This window comes from Xiphias gladius, chromosome 21 (assembly GCF_016859285.1).
Source record: "Xiphias gladius isolate SHS-SW01 ecotype Sanya breed wild chromosome 21, ASM1685928v1, whole genome shotgun sequence".
Lineage (NCBI taxonomy): Eukaryota > Metazoa > Chordata > Actinopteri > Istiophoriformes > Xiphiidae > Xiphias > Xiphias gladius.
The window spans coordinates 19766202-19791172 of NC_053420.1; the positions used below are offsets into that span (position 1 = coordinate 19766202).

Here is a 24971-nt window from a genome sequence, read left to right on the forward strand (position 1 = left end):
ATATCCTAAACACAGTCTAAAGATTGAACATAGGGTACTTTGTATTTTAGTAAGAGATAAGAAAGCATTTACAGCTTATATGTTGGTTGTTTTGTGGTGTTTCTTGGAACAAATTGACTGGTTGATTGATGATTCAGGATTGTGTTGTGGGATCTAGGGGCAGGGTGAGAGGAGAGCCCAGTTAATACTTTGGAGAAACTGTCATAATCTTTGGCTTGAAAGAGGATGGAGAGAGTGGGCAATGAAGACTATGGCCACAAATATGTGGACACCCGGTCAATGCACCTACTGTATATGTGATTACTGTGAGCATTAATATGGAGCTTACTAAAGTCATAAAAGATAAGGATTTTTTTGAGTGTGGGCATTTGCCAGGCAGGGAAGGTCTAACAAAAAACACTATTGGTTGTATTATGGGAAATGTAGGATCCATCCAACTTTATTGACGTAAATTACCAAATAGCTGGAGTAACCCTTGGGACCTAGCGCAATTTATGTGGACAGTGGTATCCACATACTTTTGGCCACACAGCTTATAATGTGCTGGGTATTATTGAGGCACGCAGAGGGGATCCCATTGAGATTTATAAAAGGGCTTGTAGGGATTACTGAATGGGTCAGGCCCAGGGGCGAAGGGCCAGGGGCCCCAAGGGCTTGGAGGCCCCTGGGCCAGAGCTTCTGTTTGAAGTGACTTAACATTTCTTGTTGGAAAGACAATCAAACGACTATGAAGAGACACAAAACAACTACAGAGACACAAATCAACTGCTAACAGATTTAAAATGACCACAATCAGGTGCAAAACGACCACAAAGAGACACTAAATGGCCAAAAAGAAATACACAGCAACTACAAAGAGAAACAAAACACCCACAAAGAGACACAGACCATGACCACAAAGACGGGAAAAACGGCTACAAAGACACACAAAACAACCAGAAGGTCTGGGAGTCTTGCTCCTGTGTAAGAGGGTTGGGGGCGTTTCACATGTTTTTGCTCAGGGGCCTGTCGTCCATTTAAAAAGGGTAACAGGTTGTGGTACCCTATGTGCGTTGTTTAACCGGGTGGTACGACTGACATAAGAGCGTAAAATGTTGGGGGTTTACTGGGTTTATCAAGGAAATTCCATACACAAACTACATTTCAAGATGCCCTGTTGATTATCAGCTATACCTCTGAAGCAACAGGTGGCAGTAGTGCCCTGTTGTTGTTTGCTGACGGTCAGAAATGATCGAAGAAAGAGAAGGGGGAGGAGAAGGAGGAGGAGGAGGTGGAAATAGGAAGAAGAAGAAGAAGGAAATGCAGCAAGAGAAGAAGAAGTGGCCAAAAAAGGAAAACAACACGGACACTTGGCTGTCTGTTAACAAACAAGGTTACACAGTTATCTGAGAGGTATAAATGACATCTAGTTTGTTCGAATGCAAAATGCAAATAACGTGTTTACGTACTGGACTCGCCTGGTGTCCTAAACATGCCTTATTTTACTCGTCAGACCCCACAGGAGGAGACAAGCGTTAATATTAGCTAGTCCGGCTCGTTATGCTGTTAGTAGCTAACAGTTAGCCGCTTAGTTGGCTGCTCGCTAGCTGAAGGCACTAACAGTTAGCTGCTGTGCTGTTGTTTTATCCGCGTTTGAGACCTTATTTAGTCGAAATATTGTCAGGTAAGCTGCCAGCCAGAAGCAAGCTAATTTTAGCCCCACTAACGCTTGTCTGTCTTCCAGCTGGCCGGCTCCTTCCCCATGCTAACAGCCTGGCTGCCTGCTAACATTAGCCGCCTGTAAAACATCAGCAGTTGTTGACAGAGTTAAATTAACATGAGGTGTGTCAGACAGGGTTCACCGTTTTGTAATGGCTTTCCCCCTGTTTTTTTTTATGGTTTCTGAATGGTCCAATGTTTGTTGCTGCAGTTCGTTTTTTCCCAGATACTCCGTGTTCCTCGTTGGGTAAATAAATTAGCAAACAACAAAACGTTGTAGATTAATGTAATTTGCCATCAATATATTGTTATTTTATATAATTGACTTGTCGATAAAATGTCAGAACATAGTGAACAGTTTCCGAGAGTCCAGAGTGATGTCTTCAAATGTCTTGTTTTGTCCGATCAACAGTCCAAAACCCAGAAATATTTTACGTTTGTGTGAAACAAAGAAAAGCAGCAAATCCTCACATTTGGGAAGCTGGCGTAAGAGAATGTTTGACATTTTGCTTCGTAATTTACGTAATTATTAATAATCGATACTTGAAATTGTTGGTGAATAATTTTTCTGTCAGTCAACTGAAGAACTGAATTTCAACCTAACTGCTCTTTAGTGGTGGGCGATATGGATAAAGTCTGTCATGGTTTGTGTAACTTCGTATTGGGATGTTGATAAACAAATGACTTGAAAGTGTCTTTTTTTTTTGGCTAACCCAGTGAATGAAACACCTGAAAAATCACAGCACAGTATCATATTGACACAGTATTGCCATAAAACCTCCCTGCGCGTCAGTTTTTTCCCCTGACATTTACCACAGTGGCCAAATACAACCAGATATACTAAAAGAATAGCTACCACGGTGTAAACAGTATGGCCTATTGCGCCTACTTTTCCATCAAATTTGTGTTTCGTTTTAGTTTTTTGGAAGGCGTTAAATGGTGTACTGTGATATTAATGTCTGCTGATTTATACGTCATTCTGTTGCTGTGCAGGAAACAGTCTGATGCATGATGTGAGCTGTGAGGCATGTTAAAGCCTTTTGACACCTGGAAGTGGCTGCTGATATGGTGGACCTGAGACTGACCCTCAGGAGCCCCCAGTCACACTTTTTAATGAGAGTCTGGGGAAAACGTTGCCACAGATTATGGATCTAGGATACGATCTTCCATGAGTTACCAATTTCACAGCGCTTCAATCAAACAGCTGTAAGGAACATGGAGAGGGAAGCAGCTGAGAAGGAGATGGATGGTGTTACAGACACTGACGAGGAGATCCCTGATGGTGATCAGTGTGAGGCCAGACAGACTGATGATGACTGCGAGCAGGAGGACAAAACAGCCTGTCTCAAATCTCAGGACACCCCAAACCCACAAGCCACTCCACAAGACTCTGGAATTGGTGAAGCAGAGTACTGTGGATCTACAGAGGCCAAAGAAGATACTGAGGAGGCTTCAGATGGGTTGGAGCATGACAGCGCTGCAGAACACGAGAACTCGCAGGTTATAAGTCAAGGAGAGGATGAAACTGTGAAGGAGCAGCACATGAATGGAGAGTCTGGTTGGAGGAACGTGGGAAGTGGACGGAGGTGCAAACTGAAAAGTAGTGGTTCTTTCTCAGAGCATAGCAGTCAAAGTGCTTTTTCCACCATTCAAAAAGGCAATGTTATGTCCAGTGGTGGCCGGCACAAGCAGACCCGCAGACGAAACCACCACCACCATCAGCAGAACCGGGGCCGCAGGCGGACAGGTAACCAGCTCGTCTTAGCTTTCAAGGAAATGCTGTCAGAGTCTCTCAGCTTCTGGTGCATCTCCTGTGTCCACATGATGATCGAGATTATCGTCACATTAACTCATAATTGTGGAGTTGGTGTGGAGACCGGAGGGGTGAAACTTTACAACTTTGGGCAGCAGCTTTTTGTAAAGATCACAGATGTACCCGGGATGAAGGCGGACGCTACTCGGATTCTGAAATGGACTAAATGCGCAGGTGCAGACCTGGTGGATAAAATTGTTAGGTCAGTGAAGTGGGTAAAGACAGCTGCCTTATCTTGTTTCAGACTTTTCTTTGCTTTGGTTATTCTTGGGTCCCAGTGGACAAAGGGTGTGTTGGTCCGACTCTGTGGAGAGCGGGGAAAACGCTACTGGACAGCTTTTCAGGAGTCAAGGTTTTGGAAGAGGGCAGTGTCCCTGCTGGAGAAAGTTCGAAGCCGATTCAGGAGAGATGGCCACGTACCACCGTCCACTCCTGAGTCACCCGGCAGAGCAGGGAGGAGCCAGTCGGGCCAGGAGCTGGAGAGACTGCTGGCTTTGGCCGAGGTACCAGAGGACGAGCTTGACCCCTTTACAGTGCTCGGTGTGGAGGTGCACGCCACTGAGGCTGAACTGAAGAAGGCCTACAGACAGCTGGCTGTCCAGGTGTGTTTGAAGTGCCTGTGGTTGAGTGAAAAGTACTTTGTATTTAAAATGTTACCATTGGATGACTGCAATAATGACTAATAAACTGCATCTGAGGCCGAATATTTCTGCTTTACTCATGTAACCTTTTCCTCTGTCCTTTCTCTTTCAGGTCCATCCAGACAAGAATAAACACCCACGAGCTGGAGAGGCATTCAAAGTACTGAGGGCTGCCTGGGATATTGTCAGTAACCCAGAGACACGACGAGAGTATGAGTTGTGAGTACACAGAAAAAGAGGTTTTCCTAGGACAAAAGCAAAATAAAACCAAAAACAGATCAAGATTCTTCAAAAACATTTACTGTATTTACTAGCCTTTTGTTACACTGGCACAATAATCTTGCAGTTGTACAGTTGTAATATCAGTTTGATAGAATTGAATGTCATCCTCTTTTTGTTAACCAAAGTAGTGTGAACGAGCCCCTCGGTAGACACTGACCTTGCGTTATTTCCAGTGTTCTTTACTTCAAAGAAAATCAATGTTTCCTGCACTTTAAATTTATACTGATTTAAAGTGCAGGAAACATTAAGTGATAGTGATAGTAAATAGAAATTCCGTAGGCCTGTAATGTTGTAGAAGAGCACCAACCAGTCTGTTTCGTTCCCACACAGGAAACGCATGGCAGCAACTGAGCTCTCAAAGTCCATGAATGAGTTTCTCACTAAACTGCAGGATGACCTGAAGGAAGCCATGAACACCATGATGTGTACCAAATGTGAAGGCAAACACAAGTATGTCGCTTCACAACCAGAGTCATCACATGTCTGCATCAGTTTTTTAGCCATCTCAGTCTGAACTTAAACAAGGTGTATTACACACAGCTGAATCATGTTCTGTGCTGCAGACTTTTCACTAGGGCTGTCTCCCTGTCGACTGGTGGATTGGTATGTCGATATGTTCTCGTCCGACCAAATTCTCATCGGTTGAACATTCGCTTTCATTAGGAGAAAAGCGCTACATCAATTATTATAAAATAATTATTCTTAAAGTGTTTTAATATGCTGCAAATACTAGCTTTTTATGTTTTTTTATAAATTATTTAGGCTAATAAGGCTACCAGGTAGAGTGCGCTCTGCACTGTGGCCTATTTAGTTAATCGAGAGATAACGAGCAGATTTTTTTTATTTCCCTGAGACCAATTGATTGGTTGAAGAGTAGGTATGATTTCAGTCAACCAAGACTTTCTTTGGTTGACCACAGCCCTACTTTGCACCGCAGTCATGTTTCCTTCACGAACTGTGTGCGTGTACAGGCGGTTCGAGATGGATCGTGAACCTGCTGAGGCCCGTTTCTGTGCTGAATGCAACCGTTGCCATAGTGCTGAGGAGGGGGACCTGTGGGCCGAGTCTAGCATGTTGGGCCTACGCATCACATACTTTGCCTGTATGGATGGCAAGGTGTATGACATTACAGGTGAACATTAGGATTTTTTTAAAAGATGACCTGTCCTGCTCACCCATAACTAACCAGTTACACATTCTGTAGTTTGCATGAGCTCATTTATTGTCAGTATCTGTCAGTATCAGTATCTAATATTTATTGGTTGTACTTTTTCTCTCTGTGACCTGCTGTGATGCTGTCATGTTTCAGAGTGGGCAGGTTGCCAAAGAATAGGCATTTCTCCTGACACACACCGTGTGCCCTATCACATCTCCTTTGGTTCAAAGAACAACAGCAACGCCACACGACACAGGTACGTCCCCTCAGGTGAAACAAGCGTTTAGAATTGATATATATGGGCCTTCAGGGACCATCGAAGTGCTCCTGTTATCATTCTTCCTCTTCATATTGGGTTGTTGTGACTCCATGGGAGCATAAACATAAATATTTCATCCTCCTCTTCCTTATCTGTTTCTACATTTTGCCTCATAAACTGTTTTTTGCGGATAGATGTGGAGGATTTGACTTTTCTGTAATGTCCGCCACAGTTTTCTGCTTTGACAGCACGAGGCAAGTGGTGATATGAAAATTTCAGTGGACACATTTTTTAGTCAAAAATTATTGGAATATATAATCTAATGATTGAGGGCAAAATTAGGACAAACTGGAAATGAAAAAGAAACCTGACAACTTTCTCTTGAAAATTTGAATTTCTTAAAGAAGACGTAAGAGTATGCCAACATGTAAATATATGAATGTAATTTTGACAGTTTCTTCCATTATATCATCATCATCTGTTTTTCAGTCTCTGCTGACAAAATATCTCCTACCACTGTGATACATAAATGTATATTTTTACCAGCATCCGGCTGCGTGCAGTGTAGGAGGGGCTCCCCCTCCTGTTGTGCACTGTAATAATGATGTTGACAAAAAATAAACCTATACAGTTTGTATTTTTAATCAGGATGTACTTTATGTTCAAATAGATTATCATCCCACATCTAATGCACACCTCTTGTATAAAAGCAGTGAAGAGAATCATTGAACTTGAGTCTCCGGTGCCCAAGATCTCTGAACTTTACAACTTTTCCTTTCAGGACGCCCTCGGAGCACGCCACAGGTCCGGCCAACCCCGCCGATTTACAGGACTTCTTCAACCGCATCTTCAAAGGAGGACCTCCTAATGACATGGCTGCCAATGGGGGCTTCTTCCCCTCAGGTCCGCCTCATCATCACCCACCTGGTGCTGGAGCGCCCCCGTTCTCCCCGCCCCCAGGCCAGACAGGTTTCCACATGCCGGGGGGTCACCGGCCAGAGTCCAGCGAGATGTGGGCTGAAAGCGGCAAACCCCCCAGGAGGAGGAAGAAGGTCCGCAAGCCCTTCCAGAGGTGAAGTCTGTTGACTTCTCAGAGTATCAACAATGCAACACAGGGAAACAATAAATAATGGCCATGTTTGTCTCTCGCCTGCCTGTTGGCATGCCAAGATCTGAAATGGAGAGGATTCATGTGGGTAAGGCTGCGCTCAAATGAGCCAGAGGAGAGAGAGACTGGATCATAAAGAGGAGCCTGTGAAATGAATACAAGTATTGAAGGAGGGCTGAGGAGGTGGCAGTGATGGTGCTTTACCTCTCATTTCACCTTATTTTTTTGATGGTCTTTAAGATGACTGTAGCCTTGGCATTGAAATCCTTACCAGGATGCTGTAATGAAACACTTTCCTTTCATAATTTCCTGCCAAATCTTGCAATGCATGATTTATTCACTTGCATTTTAACACTTCAGTTCTCTCAATTTTGTTTTTAATGTTTTGTACAAGGTTCGTTTAAGACATTGACTTAAGACTGTTGAAGAGGGTTGCAGTGTGAATTATGGCTCACTATAATCAACATGAGGAAGTTAAGATCTGCGCATCATCACTCTGTCAGTGTTACTCACGTTAGTGGCGTGTGGATCTGCCTCTAGATCTGCACCTCACCCACCATATTTCAAGAATGAATCCAAACCAACCAAACCCAACACATCTGAATGACATTTACAAAAAACAGCAGCAAAGTTTGCAAACTTTTGTGCGGTAGCCACATTTTTATAGATGAGCTTTCCTGAGAGTGGCCAGTATTTACAGTTGGATCAGGGCATGGTGTGGTTCTCTGGTAGCAGGCCCACAGACGGCAAAAGAAGGCAAAAGCACTTTCAGAATGCCTGGCTTAATGGAAGTCACGTGCAGTCAGCCTCCTGCATTACAAATTCACTGAGACAACCAGCAGTCACACATATTTGTCCCAGGTGCTTTGTATGATTATTGTTACAAAATTTCCTCTGAAAAGCTGAGTTAACACAGAATTAAATATTACTTGGATCTTTATGTAGTGAGCAGATTTGTTCTCACTACAGCTTCAGTTTCAATCATTACATTTGATATAACAATCCTTTTATTGCTTTATTGTATGTACAGCACAGTCATGCTATATCTTCTCATTCAGGATTTGTTATGTGAGAACTGGTGCTGATATTTGTGTGGCGATTACTGGAGAATCACATCCGGCATGAGAGACCACTCACTATAAAATTAGGTTTGTTTCGAAGGGTAACGGGCTCAAAATTCAAGAAGTTACATTTGAACATCTCAGACGCCCAGTCAGATCTAGTGAACAGAAGCCAGAGACAAGAACCTGTGAAGCAGTTGAGATGTAAAATCTGGACGTGATAAAGTGAAACTGATGAAAGGGCTTTATTTGGTTTGTGATGTACTGATTCTGCCTGCTGTTTACTGTGTCCGACCCAGATTGACATTATAATTACAGCACAGCTTCCAATCCAACAGCTGGAGTGAAATCAGTGGTGTTTCAAAACTTTATAGGTGACACGTTGACATTTTGAAATGTTGATATACAGTATTTTCTGTACTGTTTAAAAGACCACAAAGAATAGATTTATACTTCCCCCTGTTGATCCACTGTGTAACTACACTATTGACTTCTGACTGAGTCTCAAACGCATTGATGTAATTTAAAATCAGACAATTTGCTAATTTACAAACATTGAAGCAAACCTGACCAGTATGTAAACTTGCAACGTGATGTTTGATCTCTTTTTCTCATGGTGATCATTACTAGCTTCACAGGAAAAAGGCAGCAGTTTAAAAACAAGTTGCATCTGCATAGAATTATATAGTTGGTCAAACTGTTACTTAAATAACGTAACGTTCCAATTTTTTAAAAATTTTACACCACTTTCATCAAGTTCCTTCCCCTTGTTAAGTGCCATTTTCTGTCTGCCATGATGTTTCTGGGGCACATTAAGCCAAGACCGTCATGAATGTCCCCCAATCCAGGACAAGACAGTTTTAAAAAACAAAGAAAAAAAAAAAAAAAAAAAAAAATCTACCACAAAAAAAATTAACGGTAAAAATAATTCTAACGCTGAAAGAAAAGAGCTTCGATTTGTTTCCATGCATCTGTAATCTCAGTGGTTCCTGGCATTTTATAATCAACAATATAAAAACTCTGACTTGTAAGTGTTGTGGCGATGTCTCAGCTGGTGTAGTGTCTTGAACAAAGGTTAAAACTTCCACCTGGATGTGGTTCAGCTTTCAAAGTGTCAAGGTCACAGGTTCACGGAAAATCTTATCTAAAACTAAATAGCTGATTTCCTTTTAATCTCCCTAGTGTTGTATGTAACAACATGAACGGGTCACAAAACCAATAAGTGGTTGTATTTTGGGTTTGGTTTCTTGAAATGGTTTTTGCATTAAGAAGAACAGAACACATTAATCTTCATCACAGGTTAATTTAAGAAACCAGAACTGTTATTGTTTACACCTGATATGTGAAGATTGTGAGACTATTGGTATAAGGCATTTGATAAAGGCTATTTTTTTTATATTGACAGTTGATGATGACAAATGTCATGTTCCTTGTTCTTTTTTTTTTTTTCTTTTGGGTTAATTTGCACACCCACCCCTGTAATAACATCAGAGGGCTTTGAACAGTCATCAGTGATTTAGCCTAACCAGACTCCTCCAGCTGCAGCTGAGTAGGAAGTGTAGCTCACTAAGCCACAATTTTTTTGGTAGGAAAATGGATTTTAATTGAGTTACAAATTTGTTGGAAAACAACATTTGAGTTGCGCAACCATTAGACTCCCCTTACCACCCTGGTGAAGCCTGAATATCTGAACTGTTCTGTGGCATTGTAATGCATAATGTGGGTCTGTGTGCTCGCCTTAAAAGATGAACCTCTGTTGCAAATATTGTTTGAGTTCATTGAAGCAAGTTTGCCACATTTCTCCTCATGTCTCACATTGTTTTCCTCTTGTATATTTGGCCAGTTTCCTAGACATGGACTGACTTACTGTAAACTTAAGTGGCCCTTCCTATTAAATGAAATCAAGTCACAGTGTCTCTCACGGGTTGAGAGAGTAAAAATGTTCCCGGGTTAAGTTTATTCTGGTAAAAACAATTTGAAATCCTGAAGGAAGATTGGAGCAAAGCCAAGACTATGAGGACTAAAATCTGATTTTCAAAGATGTCAGATGTCAGATGTTCAGATCGTTACTATGTGATAATCAGAGAAAAAGCCACAAAAATGACTTTGACAATATTTTCTTTAGCAACTTTGGGACATTTTGTTTTTACATTTGATTTTCTTTTCCAACAACATGCAGTTTTTCTTCTTACATACTCGTTTAGACGTTGACCATCAAAGTTCTCATCCACATTTTCAGAAAACTGGTTTTTAAAACACAATATACTGTCAAATATCTACTTCAGTCCCTGTCTAGGAAACTGGACCCACGTTAAGCAGAACACGTTGTTTTCCACATGTCCACCTTGACTTGAGAATGTACAGTGCTGTATGTTAAAGGTAGCAGTTCGAAGTCCAAGAAGTCAAAGGAAGAGCCAACACTTCAGAGTTTTTTCTTTTCTTTTCAAGTTTTTAACAAAATATGCAGAAGTATTGCAAAAAAAATATCTGACAATCATCAGGGTTTTTTGTAGGGAATTATGTGACGTGCTCCCTGGTTGGCAAACAGTTTTAAAATATCGCTGTTGGGTTTCGTTCCCCCGCTTTCTCTGGTTTTCAAAATAAAGATGATTTCCTATATGCACAATGTTTGTCCTGTTCTATGCTCAATATACACAACAAATGATTTAGAAGTTACTTAACAATGCATATCAAGAGTTAAAAAACAGTTTACACACATACACTGTCAAAGTAAAGTTGTACGCGTCTATAGCCTATTACCCTGCAGAGGTCCCATCCTTCAAATTTGCCTAATATTTCATTTTAATGTAAACCCTCGTTGAAAAGTGCGCTCTGTTACACCGTTTTACCTCATATGGCTTTTCCATTCTCTGACACTTATTAACTAACGGTGCTATGGCCATGGAAAGAGGGCAGGGCATGCGTATCCCTCTGCTCCTTACAAGGAGCAGTTTCTGAGAGGTGCAGATTCCTGCACAATGCTTGATTTGACGCTCGTTCCCTCTCTTGACTTATTATAGCCTTTTACAGGTTAGATAGGATGGAAAAAATGCAACATCCCTTTCCATAACCGCAACATAGACTCCAAGAAAAATCTTTTCAGAACAGTCTTGCGATGCCACATCACCTTTCCTCTGGCAGTGAAGCGTTCCTCAGCTGTCCTGCAGTGAGCACTCTAGTTCATCCTAGCTCTGACAATTTCTCTTTATGAACATGGAGACAAAATGGTTACAAAGCTTAGCAAATGTTTAATAAATGCTCATCGGGTCTGAGCTTTGCAGAATTCACAAATAATGTTTAGTTTGTCGTAGCTGCCAGGAGGAAGTAACCAGAGTGAAAAACATTCTCTTATTGTCTAAACTTTCTGCTGTCCATTGCAGTGTTGTGTGGGAAGCTGTAAATCAGTGGCTCCCAAACTTTTTCTGCCATTTTCCTGTTTGGATGCTGAAAAAACATTTAGGCCCGACATCCCAATTTGTAAATTTACTGAATTTTATTAACTGACAGCGTTGGGAACAGGAACTGCATGTTTCTTTTCCTTCATGGCTCTGCTGGTACAGTGTATTGACAATGAACTCAAGAGCAAAACTGGCCCTCTCAGTTTCTGGATTGAACCGTCAAGTTTGATCCGTGAGCATCACCTGTTCGTGTTTACTTCCCTTTCAAAAAAGAAAAGAAATCTTGCACTTTAAATTGTCAATTTGCTTTCTGAACAAATATGTCTAACCTGAATCTTGATAGCCTTACTAGCTTCAGAGCACTCTTTTTTTTCTTTTCTTTTTTTTAACTGTTCCCAAATAAATTAGATTCGTTCAAGTTTTCTTCTGCTTAATGTTTTTCCCCCTGGTCAAACAGGCGCCGACCTCCAGTGCGGGAACCTCTGATAAAGACTAAAAACAAAACAATATTTGCAAATATTATTTGGCCCGAACCTGAAGCTTACCATGTAAAATTGCATATATATCTGGTTAAAAATAAAACACTATTAATTCTAATTAAAATATTTTGTCCTTCAATACCATCTTTCTTTCCTCTGATATAGAAAAAAATGAATATGATCATACATGCAACAATAACCGCATCAGCTGATTACATCCACTGTGATTTTCAACTACAACTTGCCTTTCAGAGCCCCGAGGATGCTACGGAGCTGAGAACAGTCTCGATAAGCCACCAGGCCCCCATGGTTAGCCCAGCGGTCGGCTCCTTTACACTCAGTGTAAGGCTGGTGATAGGTCAGTTCCGTCTGGTGATCAGGTGCTCCAGGGCTGTTCTGTAGACTCTTAGCCAGCTCCACCACTCCCCCTCCGAGGGCTCGGAGCAGGGCGTGAGGGGCGCAGGAGTCCCACTTAAAGGTGCTGCCCTCTGAGAGGACGTAGACGTCGGCGAGGCCCTGAATGACACACAGGATCTTGTAGCCGGCTCCAGAGGCGTACATCAGCTTCTCAGGTCCGCACAGTGAAGTCATGGATTCCTTTACGACCGGCTTCTCACTGGAGCTGAGCACCACGGAGAGACCTCGCCCCCTTTCAGATCCACCTTTGGGCCGGGACAGTGAGCAGATGTTGACGTCGCCACTGGACACACCCCAGAAGTGCTTCCCCCTCCAACTGTGAATGCAAGCAAGCAGTGGAAAGGTGAGAATATTTCTACCTCGGGAGACACAGGGAGACGCTGCTTTGCAGCCTTCAGAAGTTGACATTTGTGATGAGGTTGCAAGTAAAGTTCCCTCCTGATGACTCTTCCATGCAGACCCTGTTTGTGCATCAACGCTGCACAGTGGAGCGGTGCACCACCACTCCTGTGTTAAGCAGTCGTACAGTTTTATCTGAAAGTGTACCTGGTCTTTCAGATCGTGTCTTGACTTCCACAGTCCCCTTAACTACTATTTCTTAATTAAATTTCGGAAGGTGAAAATTTCAACCTGGTAATCTTTTTTTAGCCCCCCCCCTGCTTTGTAAACGCTGGTTAGCTTCACTTTCAGGTCCTCAGTCAGTTGCTTAGAGGAGCCCATGGTTGTTGAGTGTTACCACTAAGTCTGTAGAGTCAGAGTATTTATCAACTCTGGGCATGTTGTCAGCTGATCATTCCTAATGACGTTCTTAACCTGCCTTACAAGTCCTAACAAGTCAGATGAGACCTGACGTCTTAATGAAGTTTCGAGACTTTACAAGTAAAAAGACGCTGTTTTTTTTTTTTAATTTTTAAATTTTTTTGTTTTTTTACTTACCCTCCACCTGAGGGATCTTTGTAGTTGAACGGCTGGTTGATGACGCCCATGACAGGCTCCCCCGTGCTCCGGAGGTAAACCCCGATCAGAACCAAAGCACAGTGCAGACCTGAAGGAGACAGGTGCCCCTCCTCCAGCAACTCCTCTCGGCCCTCTATGTACTGGCTCGTGGCATCTTTAATTAAAAAACAACAGAGATCAGCTCTCACTGAGGTCTGAGATAAGATGTTCAGCTCTGCTCTCAGATAAATTACACTGCGACAGCATGGAGGAAAAATGCCGAGCCTTTCACCTATGGGGTCGATCCAGATGCCGAGCTCAGAGGGGCTGAGGGGCACCGTCAGACCGTCTGTGCTGGCGTCGACGGTGGCCGGGTCTTGGTGGATGGCTCGAGCCAGCAGAGACGCCGCCGTCCGGTCGCCGTCCAGCACCGTGGCCAGCAGCGCCGCGGTCTCCTCCTCCGTACCGCAAACTGTGACTGTCACACTCTCTCCTGTTGACATGCAGAGTCAGTGAGGCTTCGTTTGATTACTTTACTACAATGACAGCGTAGTGATGTGCAGCGTGCTGAAACAGAGAAGTGACACACTAATGTTCTTGTTATTTTCCATGAAAGATGACTCAATCACAGTGAGGCTCAAGTGCCGATCATTAGGTCGACGGTATTTTTTAGCCCTTCTAGCATTTAGTCTTCCACAACGAAGGTGAAGTGATTACTATTATAAACCTCCCTTCTCACACAAAGAGAGCCTGAAACCGACCAGTGCTCCTTAGCGGGAACAATTTTCTGTGTCAATTATTAATTTGATCAAACACGACTTAGGAATATGCACCATGTGACTGCAGTATCAACAAGAACTAGAATAACTGGTTTATTTAAAGTACATTAATCAGTAAACATTTTGATAATCGACTAATTGTAGAAACTTTACAAGCAAAAATGCCAAATATTCTCAGGTTCCAGCTTCTCAAATGTCAGGAACTGATGCTCTTTTGTGTCTTATGTTAGGTTGAGCTTTGGGAAATTTGCCTTTTTTTTCACTGTTTCCTGAAGTTTTATAGCCCAAACACTTAATCGATTAAACAAGAAAATACTCGATAATGAAATAATCTTTAGTTGTAACATTAAAGTCCACTAATTTAAACACAAGGTAAACCAGAGGCAAACCATTCTACAAGATTAGCTGATAATGCAGGACCTGCCTTTGTTGACACTGTACTTTAGCAGTGCAAGTTCTCATAGTTGAAAATCAATCAAATAGCAGACACCAAGTGACATGTAGAGTAGTGACTCTGCGACATCTGGGGGCCCAGGCCAGACTTCCATCTTACATTCCTAGTAATGTTCAAAGAAAAAATAAGGTTGACGAACTGGTTAAGCTGCAAATCTGAATGTCAGCGTTTGCAGAAAACTGTTGCGGGAGTACAGGGATTCGGTGCTAGACTGCATGACCCTGACTGACCCCAAACACGTGCTTCATACAAGTGGTGGATTCAGCCGAAAAGGACCAAGTGCACGACTCGAATATCTGGCCCCAAACTAGTGACTGGTTGCGCAAATGACTGATGTCACCTTTAGGTTGAAGTGTGCTTTAACCTTAAAGCTATTAACATCCACAGTAAGCAGAGTACAAGAGCACGTAGTGTGTTATGTGTAATGTCGCGTAATTACCGAGCCCATTTTCAAACTTATTGGACTCCTCTCCATGAATGAAGCCAGCCATTTCAGGGAACTGCACAAAAGAACAGACGGGACATAATTAAAATGCAACACAAAGTCCACTTTGAGTACATTTATACAGCCGGTACTTATACAATGATGTCTCCCACCTGAGCACCAACATCATGTCGGATCATCTCCTGGATCACCACGTCAGCGAGCGTCTTGAAGTCCTGGACAAACTTCTTGTTCTTGTCTTCTCCGGTCTTCTCCTGCACGAGGAGCTGAAAGAGGGGGGCCTCCTGCCTGCAGACCCGAGCCACGTTCGCCGCTTTCTCAGCCACCCGCAGCAGCAGCCTGAGCAGATCAGCCATGCCTGAACGGAAGAGAGGCAGGAAGGGGTTTAGTCAACACAGAGATGGAAACTGTGCGTGTGTGTGTGAGAGAGAGAGAGAGAGAGGAGATGAGACAGGTCGCACTTACACATACTGAGTTAATAATAGCCTCAAAATGAAAACAGGGCATTTCTGAAAAAAGACAAGTGGGTGGGGCGGTGGTGGGTTCAGGTCTTTGCATGTGAACAACACAGCGTCTCTGCAGAAGTCAAATGCCTGATGACTCACAATCCTCTCCAAAAAACACTGCAATAACACCGGTTTCCCAATAATTATTTAGAAAGTTTGCAAAACTTTATAACAAAGCTGTGTATCAAATAGTGACTTCGTGACTTAGAAAAAAAAAAAAAACACCAAAAAGCAAGATCAGGTGTGTAGAAAGAGACCACTGAGTGCTACCCACACACTGTTCAGTGCTGAGTTATGTCAGAGGCGTGTCACACTATCTATATCATCCCTGGGGATGTAAAGACAGTCCTCCATGAAACCTAAATAATGTCATTCGAGTTGTTTTGACTTGCAACTGTAGTAAACTTTACTCCAGCCGGCTACACTACTGCTCCTGACGTCCCAGGGGACATGGTTAAAAATGTTTAGCTAAGCGTTTATGAGGATAAGATAACGTTGCGAAGGAATTTAAAACGTCACAGGGGAGAAAGAAAAGAAAAGAAAAAAAAAACCCACTACGGTGAAATGACTGAAACCTTACCAAAGACTGCTTAATTTCCTCTCGTCTGTACCTCTCGGTTGCTGTGTTTTTCCTGTCCGCTCTAAAAGTCACCAAACGCGGGTAATTTAGTGTAGCCGGAACGAGGCAGGGGGTATAGTTTCAGTAAAGCAGTGCGGACAAGGCTCTTAATTGACACTGGGCTCCGGCTGCTCCGGTTTCTTTACGTCAGTGCGAGTTTCGTGTCGAAAGGAAGGGCGGACGGTCTTCTCGCATCTAGGCCGACAGGCGCAGGGTCCGGACGCCAGCGCAGCCGGAGCGTAGCCGCGGCGAGCACGGCGTGCTTCACAAGGCGCCGACAACCGGAAGGGGAGCCGCGGTGCGTTCCCGTGCAAATTGGAACTTCAAGTTTCCCAGGTTGGAAATTTAATCCGTCACACTTTATTGAACAGAAAAAAAGAAAAAACAAAAAACAAAAAAGAAAAAACAAAAATGGCAGGTTAACCATGTTTCATTACTAAAATAAAAAGTACATAAATTGTAAATATTAAAATATGAAATATTAAAAAAAAATGGATTAACAGGAATTGGGCTTCAATTTAAAATAAAGCATAGTACATTCGAGTTCCATTAATACAAATTAAATTTGTTATAATCATGGGTGGGATTTTCATAAATACAACTTTGTGTATGTGATATTTTGCCATTATGAGAATTATGTTAATCATCATATTTTCTAGTTTTTTTTTTTCTTAACCAGGCCCTACATCACATCACGCCCATGGATTTTTAGCTGGGATTTTTCATGGATTGTAAACCCATTTAAGCATAATGCATTGTTACGCCTTCACATGCACTATAGGGCAGTGGTACCCAACCTGGGGGCCAGAACCCCAACAAGGGGCTTTGGTTGGGAACTGCTGCTCTCTCTGGTAAATGAGACTACTGTTTTGGTGGCTGACGTTTTTTGTTGTGGCTTGTCTAATTGACATTTGAAGGCTGGTATTGAGAGAGCATCCTGCCTACCACAGCTCAGAAAAACCCATCCCCAGCATCTCTTCCTGTAAAACTGTAGACCACAAACACACTGCTGAGTGCTTTTAGCAATTTTAGAGGAATATTACAGAAGCTATACATCCTCTGTAATAAATAATGTCAGTTCACTTGTTTTGCATGGGCTTGGACAAGTGCAATTGTTTTACAGCTAACGGGGAAAAAAAATCATATTTGCAGCTTACATTTGTATGAGCATGTGTAACTTCAGTGTCATTTACAGAGTGGGAACTTTGAGTGTACAGTTTAACACAATTTCTTCCTTTTTTCCTTACCTTTTGATATAATTACTGCACTTAAAAAAAAAAACTTTTTCCAAATTTTTTCTACAACTATAATTTTTTACACATTCACAAACTTTAATTTCTCCTCCAGATTTGTTTCATAGGTTTATCAAAGGGTGACATACAACCATAGGCTTTTCAATTTTTCCTGAACATTATTACACCTGCTTAGATATTACTGACCCTTAACTGAGCCCATAGAAGTATTGTTGAGGAAAATGCAGCAGATGCAAAAATTGGATTCTGAAGGCATTTTGCATTTTTTTTCCAGCCACTTTTTTCGCATTTCAGTGACCTATATCCATAGTTGTTATTGATAACAAACTGTACACTGAGTATACTAGACAGTACCTGGAATCAAACTAAAGGGCTAGAAACACATACATGAACAGACAGTAAGAGGCATGGGTAAAACATCCTTTACTCAGTTCATATTCAGGCTTACACACACACACACACACGCACACAAGGTGAAATGGAGAAACTTGATCAGAGTCAAATGTCACATTTTAAGAGTAAATGGTTCTTTGTCCAATCTGTGACCACTAATATCCATTACTTGTACATTACATAACCCATGGAAGATGTAAGTGGGAGTGGTTAATCAATACAGTTTAGTGTCCACAGTAAACAGGGTGAGGCAGTCAACACACTGCTGAATACCCCATCAGTCGCACTTAGGATCCTGACAAGACAGAGGAGTTTCTTCAGATGGAGGTAAGAAAGACTAAATGGTTGAGGTACTTAAACAGTTTATGTTCATACATTTGAAAACTATTTCTAGTTGATAATATGACAGCTTAGTAATGCCTATGTTACAATATATTTTATGTACAAAAACATACAGAAAAATAACCATCTCTATTTTAACATCCTTGTGTTTTGGGAACTGATTTAAACTGATTGTTGCAGGTCTCAAAGGAGAATATGTCAGAACTGGAGAATGGCATGGTCACTATTATCCGAGTTTTCCACAAATACTCGGGTCACAAGTGCAAGCTGAAGAAAGCTGAGCTTAAAGCGCTCATCAACAATGAGATGAGTCTTTTCATAATGGTAAGTTATGGAGGGATAAAATATTGCATGTTTTTGATGGCACTTTATAAAAATCCTCTTAATAACTCATGACGACAACTTAAAGATGATGGACTCTTAATAAGCATGTGCCTTTTTCATGTCTACTTTGAGAACACAGTGTGCCACAATTAAAATGTCTGTCTGTAAATTATATACTTGGGTATGTTGACAAAAACTGTACTGGTACTCTGGAGATATTGATGTTGGGTGGTCCATCTGTCGGTCATCAGTCTACAGTAAAATATCATGACAGCTCTGCAATGATTTGACTTGAAATCTGGCACGTAGTGTGGCCACATTTACTTCCATTAATTTTTCTGCTGAACAGAAAATCCAAGAGAACGAAACTCTGGATGAGCTTTTTGCGGACCTCGATCAGAACAGAGACCTGGAGATCGACTTCAAAGAGTTCATCGCCCTCATCGCCATGGTCACCTCAGCATGCCATGAACTCTTCATCCCAAATCAACATAATAAGTAGTTAGCACGTATGCCGATTACTCATTAAAAAAATGAGGAACACAGGAACAGAGTGTTTGAATTTTTTACGTGGGGCTGAATGATTAGTGCACATCAACAGTGTGATTTGATTTTGACCAACTTGGATGGCAGATCATTGTTACATCTTTCGTTCGTTGTTATGAAAGGTTTGTTGTATTAAGTCAAATGTAAAAATGATGACGACACACGGGGAACCATACATTTGCTGCAACAGGGTAACAGTGTGACTGACGTGAGGCATCTCTGAACAACAGTTCCACTCGGGCCAACGGCACCTTTTGGCAAGACAAGTAAGACTCTTAATATAAGCTGCTCATAATAAGTTCTATCTCAGAAGTCCACTTCACCACAGATTCACCGTCTCAGACTGTTTCCCAAAAATTCCAGGATCTTCTTCCAGGCATCCTCCTGGGCAGCAGCGTGGGGCACGAGATGACCTCCCCACAGAGTGATGACTTCAAAACACAATAATGATTAAAAAAAAAGTCAGAATTACAGTTATCATGACTTTCCATTACATCTCCTACTTAATATTATAATCACGGGTCTGACAGTTAAAATGAAATGACGACAACTGTAAAATAAGATCTAGCTGAATGAAAAATGCAGCTCTGGGATAGTGCTCACGTTTTTGTGGTTTAACACTCCATAGGGACATTCTTGAATTTGGTGTGTAAGGCGGCTCAATCAGGTGACCTGCGCCCGGGTAGGACAAACAAGTGAACAGCTGCGATTTATCTACAGCCCTCAGGGTCTCCTCGATCTGATGGCAAATAAATCAGTGCTATAAAAATAACAGACTTACCCAATTAATTCTTCAAAAAAACAAACAAACAAACAAACAAAAATCTACCAGGGTTGCGTTCTCCATGCTTGAAGCACTCAGGTCATCTTCTCCCGCTATGTACAGTAACGGGCAGGCGAGATTCTCTATCTGTAAAAACACAATAACCCTGAGCAGATTAGTAAAATTGATATAAAGCACATTGCTTGGATATTCTTAATGCATGTGAGACTTTGTCTTTGTGTTGGTGCTGGGGGATCCGGCGGCAGAGAGGATGTTAAGTCTCTTACATCACCTTCACTTTGTTCTCAGGGGAAATGTTAGCTGGCAAGGAGAGGTCTCTGAAAGTGACATGGCCTTTGTCATCATACCTCCAATATTTCTGGTCACTAAAAGGACAAGTTAACAGAAAAAAACCACAACTCGTATTGTGAAATTGCCAAAAATAATCTCAGTGATAAACATTTCCTGCTGGGGATTCAGCTGTACAGTTGCAAAAAAGTCCAAGTTATACACCAGAAAAGCAATTTTTGCTTGAGCTCAATCGATAAGACAAATAAATTAACAATGAACTGTTAAGCTATAGGACTAAAATTTGTACTTTTGGCTATATACTTATGGTAGAAGTATGATACTAGACCCTGTCAGTAATTACAATTTACCTTTCAAAGTTTTCAGTCCTGCCCGATGTATCTAAGATCTTGATGTTACTTCCTACTGGCCCATTGATACAAATCAAACAGGATGGCTGGAGAAGAGAACATAAAAACTTTAAAAAAAAATTAAAACTAACGTTATAGTGCTAAGAAACTAGTTTATTTACTTTTATAGCTGTTCATTAAAGAATACAACAAAATGTGACTTTCCATGTACATGGAGCTACAGATGGGTGACAAATTAAAGGAAAAACCAACATAAAGTGTGTTAGTAAATTGTTGTGCCATCAGAACAGCTTCAATGCTACTTGGCATTGATTCTACAAGTCTGTGAACTCTACTGGAGGGATGAACACCATTCTTCCAGAAGATATTCCCTCATTTGGTGTTTTGATGATGGTGGTGGAGAGTGCTGTCCAACACATCGGTCCAAGATCTCCCATAGGTGTTCAACTGGGTTGAGATCTTGTGACTGTGAAAGGCCGCAGCATTAGATTCACATCATTTGCATATTCATCAAACCATTAAGCGACCCCTCGCACCTTACGGATGGGGGCACCCTCATCTTGTTTCTCCCCTCATTTTTCAGGTTTTTCCTCTAATTTGTCACCCGTCTATGTGTACTGATCAAGCTGTAGATTGAGAAAATGATGACAGACACTGGACTTTTTGTCGTACTTTTACATCAGTCTGAGCGGCAAGTCGAAGAGCCAGGTAGACTCCAAACGACAGACCGATGATCCCAACTCTGTCGGCACAGACCTGACGGTGATCTCGAAGTAGTTGGAAGGCTGACTGTCCAAAAAGAACAAATGGGATACTTTGAGGAAATGACAAAATAATTAAAGTAACTGTAACTTAAGTTTTTTTTTAAGTGAGAAATGTACATGATGCAGAAAGTACTGCACACTTATTATAGGAAAAAATAAAGCCTGCATCTTATCCTACCTTAAAATATGAATCACCAACATTGATGCAGTTTTGTGGGCCAGGTAATTCTTTGTGCCCAAAGTAGGCAAGGGAAAAGCTGGCATATCCTCTGGATGCAAACAGGGCAGAGCGGTACTCCACCAGTCCTCCACCCATTCCCCACAGGTCCAACATGGCTGGAAATGGGCCTGGACCTGCAAGAAATGAGTACAGTAGATGCTGCTCAGTGGACACAGTTACCATCCACCACCTTTCCATGACTATCTTGAAATGCCTCTACATACGCTTCAAATCATGTGCTCACCAGGGGGTAAGAATAATGTCCCTACAAGTCCATTTTCACGAATGTCTATTCTCCTTACGCCTGGTGCCATGTACCAGCGCTCAGTATATACAGCAGCCAGCTCAGTGCTCTGTCCCTCACTGGGTGACACATGCCCCTCCAGTAAGGATATGTGCACTACATATGGAGTCTCTACATTTTTTTTCCTCAATCTGTGGAAAAGAGCAAAACTTAGACGGGAAACTCTCATCAACCCTTAACCATTTATAGAAGCAATAACAGGCATGTGAGTTTGACCGTTTGCCTCTGCTCCTGTAATAAACACAACAATTAAATGAAAACAAATATTGATCACAGAAACGTGGTATATTCAAAATGAATCAAAACTCTACTAAAGGTGGAGGCTGGAGGGATGGAGGAAGTTACATTTCTGGGAAACAGCCAGTGGTTGTAGCAGGGTTCAGTACTGTACAGTCCTAAATGTGTTTGAATTAGGTTGTGGGTAGTATTTTATTAGGAGGTGCATGGAAACTTAAAATGACCTCTGTAATCCTTCTGCAAGTGCCTACGAACACAGACAGTTGGGCTTACACCACAGACTCTATTTTCTGTAGCTCTCAGTGAGCTTGCTTTTATGACCTGCCTCAAACCTTCTCTTGCCCCAGGAGCCGGCTGCAGTCCCCAGAAGAGTCCCATCGGCTCACAGCCCAAATACGAACCCCCAACTGAATGATCCCTGGTCACTATTGGAGGGAGGAAAAGACAGAGAGCGGAGATGATTGCAAAAAAATGGCATCATCAACACTGCATAAAAATCTGGTTGACAGGTTTAATGATTAAAATAATCTCATTTCTAAAACTTGCATCCACAATAAACAGATAAACGGATTGTAATTTACATCAAACATATTTTACAACCATAATTTAATTGTGTTTAAAATTATCATTATTATAAAAAATATTATAAAATTATTATTATTGGGACCCATTTTTTTCCACATCTTTCTATTGTATTTTCTTTATATATTATGTAAATATGTTAACATGTTATGTTTTTTGCGATTACATTGTTGTTACAATGAATATATTATACTGCAAAATTCTGTGTGACTCACAGTTGACAGTGCCATCTGCATTTGTATTGTAATGGGCAAATGCCTCCCACAAGTCACCATCCTCACTATGCATTCGTGAACACACTGTAATTGGACAGCCCGGGGGCAAGAAACACCCTTTAATGCTGGTCTGTTCATCTACAAGGCCGCGAACAGGAGCAGCTGTCAACAGAGGGGCTGGTCTGTAGCTGCTCCTCCACCGAGCTTCCCCTACAGGTAGAAGAAAGATATTCCTGTGATCTTTTAAGTATTACAAAAGAAACTCTGAGTGGTAATGTAGATGATAGTGTATTTCAAATCTTTAATGTAAAAGTATTCTATGTCAAGTAACAAAAGGCTGACAAAGATCCAACAAATTTGCTATTTAAATCAATGACCTGATTTTTTATTGTTCTATTGAAGGTATTACTTGTACTGATTAGGCACTTAGTGATACTGCTAAGGTGCATTTATGAATATTTTTATGATGGAAGTACTATACCATGGGCTACAAAACTCAGTGAGAACATACTGTGACTCCACCATTGCAATGATACAACCTGTGGATATACATTTTTTAACATTGTATGCATTTGGAGGATGGTGCAACCTACATACCAAGCAGTAGGCTGACTTCCAGTTTCCACTGTCTAGCTCAAGGACACTTTGTGGACAAGGAGGAGCTGAGAAGCAAATGCCTAACCCTATAATTAATAGCCAACCATCATACCACCTAACCTACAGTCACCATCCTTGTACTTGGATTTTGACTTTTAAAAAATCCCTGATTTAGTAACTGAAACTAATCACTTATTCCTTGGCCTGTGGCCTAACTTTCCATCATATGCTCACTTACAAACAAACATCAAGAGAAATGGTGCAGAAAACATAACCTCCTTGGTGGAGACGACAGAAAGAATTACTGCCCTTGTATTATTGCTGTAAAAATACAGGGGTAAGTCCAGGATAACATTTATTAAATTATTAAACATCTCAGATGACCACATACACATCACAATCAGACCTTTATCTGAAGAACAGTAAAGCTGCAGTATTTATAAGCAGATTTACTCAGGGACAAAGTAGAATTTACTTCTTAACCGAGAGACAAGCTCTCCAAATACTTGGTTTGAAAAACACAACAAAGAACAAACAATATTCTTACCCACTGCACGATGCAAACTTGCTAGTTTCCTGTGTAAACTGAAGCATGGTAGTATCTTCATTTCCACGAGCTACCGTATTGTTGTCACACTCGTATGTGCTCTCAGTATTCTTGTGTTTCTGTTGACACCATGAAGAGAAAGGAATACAGATCAAAAAAACAAAACATAGAAGATATCAACATCTATTTAGTGAAATAAAGTTCAAAAAAATCTGCCACAGTTGAATATAAAGCCTTACAACTGATCCAAGGGTGAACTGAACTATGTGTTCCCGAAAATTGTCTGGTTAAAACTTGCATCCGTCAGAAATTAACCTTAGAACTTTGTCCTACATTCCTCCTGAGTCCAGTAATCTGTTAGTGATCTTAAACCATATTACTAAGAGTGTTGGTAATTTCAATAAACTAAAAGAAGACTAAGAATAACAAAAACCAATACAAATTTCAGTCAACATACTGCTATCCCTTGAAAAAAATTCTCAAACTTTACTACAGGTATCATAAATGATACGCTGTGAATAGCTCAGGCCATCGCTCTACGGTCAATAGTTACCTTCTTGTGCAAGTCGCATGTGAATGAACTCACTCATGTGTCTCAAATACCGGCTTTACAGGCTTGCACAGAGAGATAAGACTACAAACTGTACATTTGGATAAAAGGAAAACATGACCTCCAGCCGTATTTAACATTCACTTTTAATGGTGTGGGCTATAAGTGAAAGTAGCTTCTTGCATTTCATGTAACAAGGAAAGACTAGTTGATTCCACTAAACTCCTGTATAATTTTTTACAGTTTCACAAAAATCATCTGTGAACAAAGTCTTACTGTTTGGACCATGAAGAATGTTTTAGAAACAAAATATGGGCATCATTTTCATAAAACTTCTTCAGAAGTGTTTCTTGATTAGTGTCCAGTGTTTATTGGTCTTACCCTGAGTGAAAAAAGTAGATACAATTTGTATCAACACAGTTTTTGCTTCTTCAGTCAGTCTGGCTGTGTCAGATGGAAATTACAAACACACCTGTACAAATATATTAGGTATTTTATACAGGTTAAATAGTAAAAACAAAATGTTACAAAGGTCAAATGCTTCAGCTGTTTGAAAACGCTTTGTTTAGTTAGTTACTTTATACAAACCGTGCTGCTCTGCAGAAATTGTAACCTCAGTATTTG

General features: G+C 41.3%; 4 protein-coding genes across 5 annotated transcripts; 2 read left to right on the forward strand and 2 right to left on the reverse strand.

Moving 5' to 3' along the window:
- Positions 1 to 1291: 1291 nt before the first annotated feature.
- Positions 1292 to 10349, forward strand: dnajc14 (DnaJ (Hsp40) homolog, subfamily C, member 14). The gene is made up of 7 exons (XM_040158924.1): positions 1292 to 1392; positions 2692 to 4113; positions 4265 to 4371; positions 4765 to 4884; positions 5406 to 5566; positions 5744 to 5846; positions 6631 to 10349. The coding sequence occupies exons 2-7, from the start codon at positions 2914 to 2916 to the stop codon at positions 6923 to 6925; spliced, it is 1986 nt and encodes a 661-aa protein (XP_040014858.1). The 5' UTR covers positions 1292 to 1392; positions 2692 to 2913; the 3' UTR covers positions 6926 to 10349.
- Positions 10350 to 10439: 90 nt separating this feature from the next.
- Positions 10440 to 16358, reverse strand: inpp1 (inositol polyphosphate-1-phosphatase). Its single transcript, XM_040158949.1, has 7 exons — positions 16013 to 16358; positions 15079 to 15284; positions 14921 to 14981; positions 13541 to 13741; positions 13249 to 13423; positions 12141 to 12628; positions 10440 to 11908 (listed from the first exon to the last, which is right to left on the reverse strand). The coding sequence occupies exons 2-7, from the start codon at positions 15280 to 15282 to the stop codon at positions 11847 to 11849; spliced, it is 1191 nt and encodes a 396-aa protein (XP_040014883.1). The 5' UTR covers positions 15283 to 15284; positions 16013 to 16358; the 3' UTR covers positions 10440 to 11846.
- Positions 16359 to 17181: 823 nt separating this feature from the next.
- Positions 17182 to 18932, forward strand: LOC120807210 (protein S100-B-like). The gene is made up of 3 exons (XM_040158972.1): positions 17182 to 18024; positions 18220 to 18363; positions 18713 to 18932. The coding sequence occupies exons 1-3, from the start codon at positions 18019 to 18021 to the stop codon at positions 18863 to 18865; spliced, it is 303 nt and encodes a 100-aa protein (XP_040014906.1). The 5' UTR covers positions 17182 to 18018; the 3' UTR covers positions 18866 to 18932.
- Positions 18310 to 24318, reverse strand: LOC120807196 (peroxisomal succinyl-coenzyme A thioesterase-like). 2 transcript variants are annotated; one of them, XM_040158943.1, is made up of 12 exons: positions 24037 to 24318; positions 23798 to 23916; positions 22654 to 22863; positions 22182 to 22281; positions 21560 to 21750; positions 21274 to 21449; positions 21004 to 21120; positions 20332 to 20417; positions 19965 to 20058; positions 19739 to 19819; positions 19513 to 19648; positions 18310 to 19340 (listed from the first exon to the last, which is right to left on the reverse strand). In XM_040158943.1, the coding sequence occupies exons 2-12, from the start codon at positions 23856 to 23858 to the stop codon at positions 19240 to 19242; spliced, it is 1353 nt and encodes a 450-aa protein (XP_040014877.1). In that variant the 5' UTR covers positions 23859 to 23916; positions 24037 to 24318; the 3' UTR covers positions 18310 to 19239. The 2 variants fall into 2 exon arrangements, with proteins under 2 accessions (XP_040014877.1, XP_040014878.1); XM_040158944.1 differs by having other exon boundaries at positions 23798 to 24318.
- Between the last annotated feature and the right edge of the window lie 653 nt (positions 24319 to 24971).